Raw genomic sequence first — 14,468 nt, forward strand, 5'->3', positions numbered from 1 at the left:
ATATTTCCTATCTCTGTAGTTTGATGTGATTAATTGGAGATCCCACAGTTCAAACAGGGACCTTACGCCCCAAAATGTGTGCTCTGCCATGTCTAGATCCATGTGGTGTAGTGGTGAGAGTGTCAGACTAGGGCCTGGGAGACCAGGGTTGTGGCCCTCACTAAACCATGAAGCACACTTGATGTCCTTGGGCCAATCACAGTCTCTCAGCCTAACATCTGCCTTACAGGGTTGTTGGGAGAATAAAATGGAGGGGAAGGCAGAACTATGTATGCCACCTTGAGCTCCTTGGAGGAAAGGTGAGATATAAATGTACCGTATTTTTCGCCCTATAGGACACACTTTTTCCCCTCCAAAAATGAAGGGGAAATGTGTGTGCGTCCTATCGGGCGAATGCAGGCTTTCGCTGAAGCCTGGAGAGTGAGAGGGGTCGGTGCGCACCGACCCCTCTAGCTCTCCAGGCTTCAGGAAGCTCTGCGCAACCCTTGGGAGACCGGCTCTGAGGGTTGCGCAGAGCTGCCTGCAGTCCTGGGACCAGCGCAGCTCTGCGCCGCCATCCGGAGCGGGGCGCGAAGTCCCGCCCCGCTCCAGATGGCGGCGCAGAGCTGCCTGCCGTCCCGGGATCAGCACAGCTCTGTGCGGCCACCGGGAGCCAGGGGCGAAGCCTCGCCCCGCTCTGGATGGCGGCACAGAGCTGCCTGCAGTCCCGGGATCAGCGCACTTCTCCCCATCGCCAGCCCCACAAGCTCGGGGGACAGCGGGGAGGCAGAGCGTGCCTTCCCACTGTTCCCTGACCTGGTTCTTCCAGCCCCGCACCTGGGGGGAAATAAAATTTTTTTTCTTTATTTCCCCCCCAAAAAACTAGGTGCGTCCTATGGGCCGGAGCGTCCTATGGGGCGCAAAATACGGTAATAAATAACTAACAACAACTTGTGTAGCCCCATCACTCTGTAATGAGAGAGAGGGTACTTCTCTCATTACCACTTCAGACATGGGCATAGCCTTGTGCCTGTGTTCTTATCTTTTTAAAACAAGGCAAAGAAAATACATGGCCATCAGCCCTCGTCTTTAGAGACTCCCAATCTATTCCAACATTTTCAACAAATTACTGTAAGAGCTGGTGTTAGTTTGTCTACTTAGTGCCTGACATATTGCATCGTTTCAGGATTAGGAAGGTTTCTTGCAAATAATAGAAATGCAACTCTCCCCTCCGCAGTGCAATGATGCAAGTACGATGATCTTCCTGAGGGAAAGCAATTGCCAATTCAAGCTAATAGCTAGCTAGAAATTGCTCTTATTTCTTCTGCAGTTCCAAATGTCCGTCACTTAACAGACTGAAGAATGCAGCTGTCAAGCTTGGCTTCTGGCTAGAGAGGAAAATTTGGCACAGCAGCTTAAATCTCTTGGTTTTTCAAAGAGGGGTGAAAGTGCAACAAGAGACTGAGAACCCATCTGCACTATACAATTAAAGCAGTATTGTACCACTTTAAACCAGGCATGTCCAAAGTCTGTTTCGGGGCCTAATCCGGCCCGTGTGTTAGTTAAGAAAAAGGTCAACAACTTCAGTCCTAAAAAAAGTCAACATTGGTCGGCCCTTATACATGTTCACTGCTTCAAATCAAAGTTTGGACACCTCTGGCTTTAAACAGTCGTGCTATCCCCCAAAGGATCCTGGGAACTGTAGTTTATTAATGATGCGGAGAGCTGTTAGGACTCCTCTGCTCTGCTCACAGAGCTACGATCCCTAGTTTTCTGGGAAGAGGAGTTGAGTGTTAAAACACCAACAAGAATTATAGCTGTGTGAGAATAGGGGTCTTCTAACAGGTCTCAAACACCCATAACAAACCAAAGTTCCCAGGATTCTTTGGGGGAAGCCATGTTTGTTTAAAGTGGTATCATACAGCTTTAAATGTGTAGCTCTGATGGGGCCTTATTGGGGTTGTGTTTATGAAGATGTTAAAAGGGTGCGTGTATGTTATTGACACCAATTGGGTGAGAGGATGGTAGAAACCTAACCAATGCATCTTACAGCTTTCCCTTGTGTCCTTACTTTCTGCTGTTGCTAGATTGAAACTCTACAAAATAAAATTAAAAACCTAAGGGAGGTGAGAGGTCATTTGAAGAAGAAGCGACCAGAGGAATGTGACTGTAACAAGATAAGGTACTCTTCCACCTATACTGGATTCGCAAACCTTAAGAAGTAGTTTCTGGGGTGGTGTGATTATTATTATTAGCTTGGGCAAGTTGGCCATAGAAACTATGAGGCTGTTGGAAATTCTTAGCAGTGCAAAGAGATGCTTCCTCTTGCCTACCATGTTCTTTGGGATTCCCACAGCAATGTTTTCCCCACCCATATCTTGAGCACCAGGCTTAGCAAATGACCTGCCTCTAATGTTTCATTATTGCATTGCTTTGGAATATTTAAAGATGTGGGCCTTGTCGTCACAACCAGCTGATGGTACAGTGGACTTGTGCCTGGACTGTACCTCTTCAGCCTACAGCTGGGCAGAATAGTCCTGTTCCATAACTAACAGCAACAAAACCCATAAATAAATAAATCCCTACATTTAGAAAATGGGCGTGCCATTGGCACAGCTAGGTTAGAGCCCTTCTCCCTTACATTATCGCTTTTTGTTCAGGGGAATTGCTAGGAATGCTTGCCCTGCAGTCCGAAGTAGTAAAACCAAGAAGCAGGTTTCCTTCCTCGTCTACTGTTTCCGAAAACTAGACCCGAAGTAGCTACATGGGGGGTGGGGGTGGAGAATATCTGCTGCTCTAGTGCTTATGTTATATTTCATTTTTGTTACTGTGTGGAAACAAAAAGTGAGAAATTCTAGAGAGCAAAAAACATGTTGAAAGGGACCAGAAAGTTTTTCGTACTTCCCGTTGTACCCATCTTGTTCTTAACCAACAACAAACGTATGTAGAAAGTACAAAGCCCTCCCTTTCCATATTGGCTTTTGGTGGGAATAGTGTGCCTTGCTGGTTAGCTTAGTCGGTTAGAGCGTGGGGCTGATGACGCCAAGGTCACAGGGTTGAACCCTGTATGGGTCCATATTCCTGCATTGCAGGGGGTTGGACTACTAGATCAGTGTTTCCCAACCTTTTTTGGGCAAAGGCACACTTGTTTCATGAAAAAAATCTCGAGGCACACCACCATTACAGCCCCGTGACGTCAGCGCACAGCGTCACGCCGGGAGGGACATGAATTGCTAGCAAATTACATAATCACCTCCTTGAGGTCTGGCTCATCTTCTCCGAAGGCAGAACCCCATTAATTAACAGGACAGACTCACACCATAGCCAAGACGAGGGGGGAAACCCTCAGTCATGCACAGTCATGCACATGTGGGGGCTAAATGAGGACGAAGACCGGGCAGAGAGCAGGGTTCAAATCACCCCACCTGGCCAGGACAATCCCTGGGTGCTCCCTTGGGCCACTCGCCTGACCCACCTCGCAGGGCTGTTGTTGCGAGGATAACACGGGGAGAACCACGCGCGCCCCCGGGAGCTCCTTGGAGGAGAAAGTGGGCGATGAATGCAATGCACGAAATATATGAGAGGCGACCAGGTTTTGCAGGTGAGGGGCCCCCGCCAGCCTCCGCTTCCAACACCCGGCGCAACGACGCCGAAGTTTCACCCCTGGCTCGGCTCGGGGAGCAGCGCTGCTCCCCCCCGGCTCCCCTTCGCCCTCCCGGCTCTCTCTGCCGCCCACTGGGGACCCCCCTCACCTGCCAAGTCCGGAGCGCCGGTGGAAGTTGCATGCATGCATGCAGGGCGCCGCGTTGCCATTGCACTGCACTCCATGCAACGCCTGCACGCATGCATTGCCTTGCACGCCCGCCAAGGGGTCTCCCCGCGGTCTGATGCGTCCCCTCCGGCGCGGATGCAGCATTGCAAAAATAAAAAACCCCCGACGCAGCCCTACCTGGGGGGCAGGCTCCGCCTCCGCCGCTCCGCCTCCGCGAGGATCCCCGGGCTCCATCCTGCCGCCCGATCTCCGCGGGGGCGCAGGCAGGCTGTGCGGGGTCTGCGCGGAAGAGCCCCTGCCCGCCCGGCCGCCGCCCCTGCGCTCATTCCATGGCCGGGAGAAGAGCGCTTCAAACAAAACGCCCGGCCCGCCAGGCCACGCTGGGAAACGTAGTTTGCGCACCCCGCACGGGCGCAGAGCCCAAGGGCGAGGGGACTACGGATCCCGGCAGCCCCCGCGCCGGGGACGGAGGGGGAGAGGCCGGGTGCAGGGATGGAGGGACGGGTGGGCGAGCGAGTGAGTGAGTGGCAGCCGCCAAGCCTTGGCCGAGAGCCAGGAAGGGCCTCCCCGGAGGAGGAGGAGGAGGGAGGCGCAGAGCGGGAGGGAGGGAGGGAACCCCAGGGGACATCTAGTGACGGCGCCCCAATCGAAAATTTGACTTTAAAAAAAAAATTTCTTTCGAATTTTTTAATTTTTCCCGCGGCACACCAGGCAACATCTCGCGGCACACTAGTGTGCCGCGGAACAGTGGTTGGGAAACACTGCTGTAGATAGTTCAGGTCCACATATGCAAATAAGGGATTGAAAGTGACGTTCAGTGATTGGATAGTTACAGAAAATGGTTACTGTTGCGTTCTAGTGGAGCTCTATATAAGCAGGCTGGCTGAACCCTTCAGTTCAGTTCTGTTCTGGCCTGTAAATAAGCAAGAGCTGTTTGAAGAATCGTTGTGTCTTCTGATATGTTCACCCACAACTTAACAATCGTCTCTTAGATAATTGTACATCTGGGTTTTTTGTCTTGCAGCTTCCATACTAAGCACAAAGGCAAACTGAGGCACAAAGGTTCTGGTGTCCACCCTTTCAAGTAAGTGCAAGCAGGCATCACTAGACGAGTAGCAAATGTGAAATGCTCCGAAATTCAGTTCTGCTGCAGTAGTTCCAAACAAAAAGCATAACCAGAAGCATAAGGGAATGATAAGGATTCAACCTCTGCCTCTAGGAGTCACATGCACATCTTGGTCATAGTTAACAATTGGTAAGGGTTGGAGGGCAAGGATTGTGGGAAGTGGGTGTGCTTCACATGCAATGTGGAAACATTTGGGATTGCAGCTATTGGTTGTGTTGTTCCAGCAAAAACAATCCACTACCTGGATTTCTGGACTGTGCCATTTCAGAGTATAGAGAAAAGTGCACTCTCTTTGAAGGTGCCCTCATCTGCCTTCCTCTTGACTGTGTCAGACACAGGAAATGAATGAAGAGCATAGCCATTCTGATCAGTAGCGACTGATAGCCCCATTTTCCATGAATTTGCTGGTATAAGTTATGCAACGAGCTATTAGTTCACCCTGCACCCTTGTCTCTGTGCTGTAGGAAAGCCCTTCAAGAGAAGGACAAGCTGTGGCTCCTCCGAGAGCAGAGGCGAAAGAAGAAGCTGAGGAAGCTGCTCAAGAGGATTAAAAACAACGACACGTGCAGTATGCCGGGCCTGACTTGCTTCACCCATGACAACCAGCACTGGCAGACTGCCCCCTTGTGGACACGTAAGATATCCCCTGATACTAACTCATAAGGCTGCATGCACTTCACCATGACTGTTGAGTTGCCTGGCAAGGCCCAAGAGAGCATTAGCTTATGCACTCTTCTTCCAAAACAAGTTAAGCATGCAATTGCATCAGCCAAATAAAACTGAATTGCCTCTGAGAAGTGCTGTCTCCTATATCCCCGAGAGACCTATCATCACCCTGTGTCTTTAGTGCAGATTGGAGAGAACGAAACAAACCTGTGGCTGATTTCCATGATGAGAGGCATTCGTGCTAATAACTTTCTAAACCCCACCCTTTTTGGAGCTGGGAGCCCTGCCCCTTTTATCTCAGAGGTGGTGGTGGTGGGGAACTTGCTGCAGAGACTCAGTTGTGAGGGAGAGGCATCCACAGGGAAGCTGATTTATGGGTTATCTCACAACATACAGTACATTATAAACCTTCAGCTTTAACTATTCTTACTGTTGTATTTGCAGTGGGTCCATTCTGTGCCTGTACCAGTGCAAACAACAACACATACTGGTGTATGAGGACAATCAACGAGACTCACAACTTCCTGTTCTGTGAATTTGCTACCGGCTTCCTTGAATATTTTGATCTCAACACAGATCCGTACCAGGTATCCTGCAGTTTTTTTTTAAAGCAAGTAACCAGAGTGGCAGGATTTGCAGGGGGGAAAAAACATTTCTGCAAATTCAGCCTTGTGCAGAGCTCAGAATAGAAGCTGAAACTCATATTTAACTTAGTTTTCTTGACAATTGCCTTAAAAGTAACAGCCATGTTTGTTATGCAGTAGGTTAGGTAAACGCTTGAGGCCAATGCATTGGAAAATATATCCACTTTCTATTTGGAGATACATCCCTCCTCCACCCAAGATGCTCTTAAACATAAACAAATAGAACAAATGGATGAATTTTATTGGGAATATAGGTCACAGAGTCAGGCTATTGGGCAGCCTTACTCAACCTCGGCCCTCCAGATGTTTTTGGCCTACAACTCCCATGATCCCTAGCTAGCAGGACCAGTGGTCAGGGGTGATGGGAACTGTAGTCTAAAAACATCTGGAGGGAGGGCCGAGGTTGAGGAAGCCTGCTATTGAGCCATACAGCTCTGTATTGTCAACATTGGGCAAAGTGAACTTGCAGCTTTCCAGATGGTTGTTGGACACCAACTCTCATTGACCCCAGGAAACATAGTAGAAGATAAAGGGAGTTATAGTCCAGCAATATCTAGAGGGCCATAGGCTCCCCATCCCTGATCTACACAGACTGGTAATGGCACTCTTGGGTTTTGAACCAGTCTTTCCCAGCCCCTTTAGCATGTAAAAAGGAGAGAGATGTGCTCTGCTAATGGATCTATGACCCTTCCTCTGTTAAGCAACTGTCTACATTATCAAGTGCAACTGATATGTCTGGTGAAACAGATTCTTTTCCATGAAAGGCCCACAAAACATTTCCATTTGTTGTTGGCCAAAATGCATGCCCGCAATGGTGATGCATAGTTCAAACTTACGGCTGCATTTATTGTATATGTAAAGAGGTTCATTGATGGCCAATAGGTTTCTGCTTGTGAAGGTCTGTCTGTAGAGATGCTGTGAAGACTCAAATAAGGCTGTTTCCTTGTGAGGAAGTGTGGGCCAAGTAGTCTGCACTCCAGTGCATGTATCCACTACCATCTTTGCCTTCCCTTCCTTCCCCCAAAAACCCACTGGGCAGAAGGGGGAGGCAGCTGCAGGAGTTTTTACCATCATTCTCCCTCTATTATAATCCCCCTTTTTACAGTTAATCTGTGGCTGTAGAGTTTTGTAGCCAATACATCAAATTTACTAATTCAACACATAACAATCATTTGCTTGGGAATGCCAATTTAGCCTTGGAGATAGTGATTGGAGCCTCTACATGTTGTAATATATGGTATTTGGTTGCTAATAATGTACCTCTTGGTGAGCATCCAAAAGATGTTACCACAATGTCCACTGAATAAATAGTATGACTTTAACAAAAACAAAACTTTTTAATCTGCAGCTAATTAATGCAGTGAACACACTAGACAGAGATGTTCTCAATCAACTGCACGTGCAGCTCATGGAACTAAGAAGCTGCAAAGGGTATAAGCAATGTAACCCAAGGACTCGGAACATGGAACTCGGTGAGGGGTCTCTTATCTTCGCCTTTTTTAGAGTGTTTAAAGTAACTGAGATGGCACTTTTGCAAAAGACTTGTAGATGAACCATTAACTATATTAAGCAGGAAAACTAGGTGAGGGTATACTGTAATCAGAAGTTGAACATTACCTTATAGAAGTATTTTCTGATAATTGTGTGAATGACAAAATAATGAGGTGCACGGATCACATGGTAAGGTCTCCTTACTAGCCTCAACTGAAGTATTCTGGGGTGGGAACTTCCCAAAGGATCTACCTTCTGCTAAATTTATTGTCCTGCATTGATACAATCACTGGGAATCAAGCAGTCATAGTAAGATTTTGAAAACCAGAGACCAGTTTAAGGGGTACATATGCTTTGTTTGTTAACTTTCTAAGTACATTTGCAATGGAGAACAACAGCAATAGGGGAAAGTGTTGGGGGCTTAACCCAGTGGCCACACATGTAAGGTTAATTGTTCCATTAACTTGTTTCTGTTCCAAACAACTTGTCTTACCAGATGCTGCAATAGCAGGGAGACAATGTAGATTTAAAACAAGGAGCTTGACTTTTAACCTCTCCTCCAAGGGGATGGAACCAAAATCTTCACTCAGAGTGCAGAGATCCTTAAATCTCTCTGCTTGGAAACTTTCACAGACAGCAATGTGTTTTCTTTTAATAAGATGCCTTTCCCCTTTTTAAATTGTGCCTTACAATGTGCTTTCCCCCCACTCCTGTGATCATTGCTGCATAACCAATAATATTTTCTCCCCCTTTAGGCCTTAAAGATGGAAGCTATGAGCAATACAGGTACTACTTAAAATATAAGCATTTTCTCCCCAGTGAGCAATAGGTTATGGGAAGATATGGGCAAGAAGACTTAGGCTGTGGGATTAGAACTAGGATACTCTCTCTGGGTGGCTCCAGAAGTTTGGGTCCCTCTAGCTATTTCATTGGTAGATAGGTTTCACTTTATAGCATAATTCTACAGGATAAGAGGGAAGAGACAACTTGGGTATGTGTTGTCAAGTTGGGTGAGGGAGACAAAAGACTCTGCTACAGAAGATCACTGTCAAGGGGCTGGGCACAGGCCTAAGCATGCAACCCCACTGTACCTACCTTAACTCTTCCCTCCAGTAACAATACTTGTGTAGCATATGAAACATACTAACCCCCCCCCCTTCTTCTGTGCTGTAGTGCTGGTGGTTTTCTTGACATGATTAACTTTTTTCTCTTTTTGCGGCTCACACATAAGGCAATTTCAACGTCGAAAGTGGCCAGACATGAAGAAACCATCTTCCAAGTCTCTGTGAGTTGGGAGTCCATCCACACAAAGCCTTGACATTGCTCTCTCTCTCTTTTGCATTCAGTCCATATTTGCAGTTTCATCTATTCTTGCTCTTAAATCCTACTCTTCCTAATGAAGCGTCTGGAAGAGTGATGACTCTAACCTCTTTAACTGCAGTCATTGTGTTCGTGTTTTCCTGCTCTGTAGCAAGGTAGGGTTCAGGCTGGAGGCAAGGCTCAGGTGGTGCTATAAGGCGGCAGAACTCTAGTAGTCGCTTCAGCAACAAACTGAGACTGAGCCCTGAAAAATGGCAACAGCTGCACCCCAGTTGATAGTCCTATCTGCAGTGCAAGGTGTTTGCTCCAGTAGCCTCAGACTGCGACTGCAGAAGTGAGACCAGGGGCACTCTGTTCAATGCAGTTCTCAGAGGCCTAGGACAGCACGGACAGTGGCTCATCTGCTAGAAGCACTAGGAGCTCATCTTGCATGCCCTTCTGGTTCATTGTAGGGGAATCCAACTCCAGGTTTCTAAAGGGCTAGAGAAGCCTGTCCTCTCCAGATCTGGTGGACTCCCCTTCCCTCCAGGAGTTATTGGAACTGTAGTCCAAAACATTTGGCAGGCGCAGTCTACTTTTAAGGTTGCTATTGGATAGAAGTGTAGGTATACTACTACAGAGGTAGGCCCTCATTATTATAAGACAGTATTTGTTCCTCTGTCAGCTGCACTTGTAGAATCAACCTTTCTTTGTTGTGCTAAATGAAAGCTGTAGCGCATGTTGAAATATGGTGATTCCGACACTGTTACTTTGAGAAAAATCTTTGGTAGGAAGGACAAGCAGTCCATTACACAATTAGAAGGTCAAAATCATTGAGCAGAGATCACGGCAGTGATTTCAGAATTTTGTACAATGCTTGCAAGAAATGTGAGGTCACTTAAATGACCCACATACAATGCAATGAAAATAGTGTAGCCATAGTTCTCAACACTGAAGATTCATCTAAAAGTCCAACTGCTGTTAAGAAAGGTAGTTAGTTAGTTAGTTAGTTAGTTAGTTAGTTAGTTAGTTAGTTAGTGAATGAATGAATGAATCCTTTGCTTCTGTGTTGTGGGTGATGCACAGTGGAATAGTATGCCCTTTGCATGGCTCTGCTGTGAGAACAGATTGCTTTGCTCTTCAGAGAGTGAATTAATTAAATGTGTGTTCTTTTTCAGAGGACAACTTTGGGAAGGCTGGGAAGGCTAATTTCCTGCAACTGCTGGACCTCAATGAGGATATAAACTGGCCAGAACTTGAATCTTTGTACAGACTTAATGAAATCGTGTGTATGATTTCAGACTGAAATATAACATTAGCCTGGAGGACTGGATAAACTTTGATGCTAAGGTAGATAGGATGTTTGCACTGTTATGCAATCTAAATAGACACAGTGACCTTCTGGGGAGTACTTTCATCCAACCTACGTATCCCTTCTTGAAGCCCACTGGTTTACCTGCTTTTGCTTTGGGTTATACCTCACTTGCTTCACAAGCTATTTTACTTCCACCGATCACTGCAAATACTGTTTCAAGAAATGGCAGCAGAGAAAACAAGGGTGACCCATTGAGAGACTTGGAATCCTAAGGGGCAAAACCACACAGACTATTTCAGTGGAAGCCAAATAGCCCCTCTGCAACTTCATCTACAGCTTTAAATGGCATTTGAAAGGACAGACAAATGGAAAAGGATCTCTTCCCCCACCTACAGATTAGGCAAGTCAAAATTAGACACAGTGGTAGAAAATTGCTACTGAGGCACGCAGGATATCGTGGATATTACTGAACAGACTCAGCACTAACAGACTTCAGGTGTTTGTCTACCACAGAAGCCAGTTTAATTCACAGTTCACACATCTACCTTGGCTCATGAGGAAATTGAAATCTTCACTTAGTGAAACCAGCTTTCCAGCATGGTACTGTAAATATTCAGTGTCCTGTTTCAAAAGAAATCCAAGTTCAGAAGAATTGTTACTAAAGTGTTGGCATGCCCCAATTCCATTTCTGAAAAGTCACTCCATTGCATAATAAAAATTCAGAATTTAGCCATTTTTAAAAGCATTGCAAAATTAAAAGCAGTTTGTGTATGTCTTGAATTTTAACAAAGTTGGATTTGTATTAAGTCTTTGTGGTTATATTGTATGTTCAAAAACCAAAATTACTACTATAAAAGAAAGCACTTGTTTACTTTTATATTTGTTTGTTTTAAACAATGGCTATTATTTTGTGACCAATAAAAATGCAGGTTTAAAAAAAAGGCACTTATGGGCACAGTTCAGCAGACAAGTAGGCATACTTTACCCAACACAGTGCTGGGTTTTGTGCCTCCTTAGAAAAAAGAAAAGAACATAGTATTTGGAAGCAGTTTTAGGAACAGACTATCCAAACTCAAACTTACAAGTTTTCCTACAGCATACATCACCTGTCCAAATTCACAAGTTGACCTCAATTTTCAACTTACTTGTTTTTCTTCCAATGTACTGCAGCATTTCAATCACAGAGAGAAATTGGTGTTTGAGATATCTAATGTAGGTATGATATAGTATTTGCAATATAATGAGTCTTTAGATAGTGTACCTACACTTAGGCAGGAAACACCAGCTGGCCAAATACAAGATGGGAGACACCTGGTTTGCCAGTAGTACATGTGAAAAGGATCTAGGGGTCTTGGCGGACCACAAGCTGAACATGAGTCAACAGTGTGATACAGCAGCAAAAAAAGCTAATGCTCTTCTAGGCTGCATCAACAGAAGTCTAGTGTCCGGATCAAGGGAAGTAATAATTCTGCCTTGATCAGACCACACCCAGAATACTGTGTCCAGTTCTGGGCACCACAATTTAAGGAGGATGTTGACAAGCTGGAACATGTGCAAAGGAGGGAAGCCCAGATGATCAAGGGTCTGGAAACAAAGTCGGCTGGACAGCAGGTTAATAAGGTGAAATTCCCTATCTTCTTGCATGCAGTGGCTGCATTCAGTTGGTTTTTACCTTTTTCATGGTGTTCCAATTTTAAAAGAAGTCTGAGGGTGGCAACAGCAACTGTTGTGTGGAGGGGGTAAAAGTTTCTGTTAGTTAAGACGACAATTTTTTCCCACCCCTTTGGAAGTGAAGTAAGCCTGCAGTTTTACTTCTCCCATTTGGTTGTCTTGGAAAAGAGAACATCTACCAGCACAGACAACTTGAACATGAGTTTTGGTAACTGGAATGCAGCCTGTGTTAAGGCATAATGGGAACTTTTATCTCTTTGATTACCAAGAAGCTTATTAAGCCACAAAAACTCCCGTTTCAAATAGAAACCTTTATTTACATTATTAACAACATCCAAACAAAACAAAAACACAGAAAAACAAGACCATATGACCTACCCTTTTTTTAATGCCAGCCCACAGGAGGCTTTTTTTGTTATGTAAAGATCAATTATTACAAGCAATATTTAATGTAAACTAACTTTGGAGTCCATTCTCAATACTGCATGCCTTTCTCCTGAGATATTAAGAAATATTGCTCTCAGTTGAATGGTTTCATAATTGCTGCATTGCTGTCACATGACAGTCTGCTACTAAATTTGATGTGCTGACCTGTGCAACATTCAAATAGATTGTTTCTGTTGAAAAATGCTCCTCATTTATTAAGGCAGCCTTCCCCAGCTTGGAGCTGATGGGAGTTGTTGATCTAAAACATCTGGATTGCACCAGGTTGGGGAAGGCTGAATTACAGGAAAAATCATGAAGACTGAAATTATGTATTTATCTCAACACACAAACTGGTTGGATAATCCATACAAAGGTGGGAAGAATGGATTCACTACAAAGACAATTAGGTCAGAAGGCACCAATGCCAAACTAAGCTTATTGCCCCACTCAGCCATGTTTACTGTACTTATCCTACAAGCCCCCACCCCATATAATCACTCTTGGTACTAGAGATTGCATTGCAACAGAATGAGAGTTTTTAATCATGCACTTCTGATTCCAGGTATCATTTGAATCAGCACTGCTGGGAACGTTCCCGACAATGCAAATTCAAAACGCATTTTTATATATATATAAAAAGGTATGAATACTTTTATCAAGTTTGAACTAATATCTTTGGATTCAGCAAAAACAGATTATTCATTGGTTAACAGATTAACCAATGAACGGCAGGTACCACCACATTTCAAAAACACAAACAGAATCAATCAAAATGAAAAGAAGAAGGGCAATAAGTAGTTTATAAAAAGAGAGGTCACACTTCGCCAAAGTAATCAGAGCTATCATGATTATCATATTCGCCTATAAAAGTTAAAAGATAGTCTACTCCCATTTTATAGGCTTGTGGGTCTTTTACTATGAGGTTGTTATTGGTAGTATCAGAAAGAGGCTTCTGAGAAGCGGAAAATATTTTGTCACACTTTAATGGCAGACCTACAAAACCAAAAGATCTGATGTGCACAAAGGTGTGCATGTGTACAAAATACTCCCCTGTTGACTTTAATGTCTGAGCAAACTACACATCCATATGTGGAGGTTTGGAAGGACGTATACTTCAAACAACAACAACTCAAAGCTATTTTAAAACAATATGTAAATGGAAAAAATGCTTTAAAAAAACCCCCTAAAGGATGAGGAAGCACTTGTAACATGTGAGGCACACTATGTGCAAATCAGAACACAATTCCAGACCAGAGCCCAAATGTGTTTTAAGTACAAATAAGCTTTAGTGAAGTTAAATAAATAGCTGGTGGACTACACAGAACTGGCAATATTTATACCTGTACTCAGGATACTAGCAGTTTTGGGGGTAATCACAGACTGCTTGCCTTAGAACAAAATCTCACAGAATTACATGCTTCTGCAATGTGGAGCTCAAATTTCATTACTAATCAAAATCACCAGTTCACATATTCAAGAGAACTATATTGAATGTGCAATGGGGATAGAAAAAAACTCACACACCACTTCAGACATTTTAGTCTACCTTTCTTAGAAAGATCCTGTTCTGAATCACTACAACTTGTTTAAAACTGGGAGGAATCAGTATGTATCTGCATTATTTGACACAGAGATGATTATGGTGTTTCTGACCTCCAGCTATTAAAAATTGCTTAGAAAATAAATATATTTGTTACCAGCAGAGCAATAAAATGTGATAACCAAAATCATTTGTGCCAATTAATCAGATGTCTCATCAGGTGTACTTTCTGATAGACACTTAACACAAAAAACATGTTCAGAACACCACTGAGGCTTTCTTAAAAGTTAACCAAATGTCCTAGAGCAGAGGCTCTTTCATTTAAAAGACAGGTTATATTAAAAATTCCACAAATTGATTTGACAGCTAAAAAGAGCCTTTTTGTCAACAAATTGCCATCTATAAGAAAAAAGTAACAAAGTGCACACATAAGGTGTAGAGAAAATATTAAAAGACTGCTAAAATATGAACAAATGTTCTTTTAAAAAACCAATAAATGAAGTTCTAAATAAACTGTCGGAGACCAATGAAAGTAAGAT

The 14,468-nt window shown here is 44.3% G+C and overlaps 1 protein-coding gene across 3 annotated transcripts in view; it reads left to right on the top strand.

The window, feature by feature from the left end:
• The window catches only part of SULF2 (sulfatase 2), a gene marked incomplete at its 3' end in the record, with an annotated part of 286,332 nt that extends 273,252 nt beyond the window's left edge, over positions 1 to 13,080 (top strand). For all 3 annotated transcript variants that reach the window (XM_081196120.1, XM_081196119.1, XM_081196121.1), the window contains 8 exons: positions 2,067 to 2,161; positions 4,776 to 4,835; positions 5,342 to 5,511; positions 5,988 to 6,130; positions 7,536 to 7,659; positions 8,434 to 8,464; positions 8,910 to 8,963; positions 10,156 to 13,080. In XM_081196120.1, the coding sequence (XP_081052246.1) occupies positions 2,067 to 2,161; positions 4,776 to 4,835; positions 5,342 to 5,511; positions 5,988 to 6,130; positions 7,536 to 7,659; positions 8,434 to 8,464; positions 8,910 to 8,963; positions 10,156 to 10,186 (708 nt within the window). The remainder of the gene's footprint in view (positions 1 to 2,066; positions 2,162 to 4,775; positions 4,836 to 5,341; positions 5,512 to 5,987; positions 6,131 to 7,535; positions 7,660 to 8,433; positions 8,465 to 8,909; positions 8,964 to 10,155) is intronic.
• Between the last annotated feature and the right edge of the window lie 1,388 nt (positions 13,081 to 14,468).

This window comes from Podarcis bocagei, assembly GCF_964188305.1.
Source record: "Podarcis bocagei genome assembly, chromosome: 5".
In the NCBI taxonomy this organism is placed as follows: domain Eukaryota; kingdom Metazoa; phylum Chordata; class Lepidosauria; order Squamata; family Lacertidae; genus Podarcis; species Podarcis bocagei.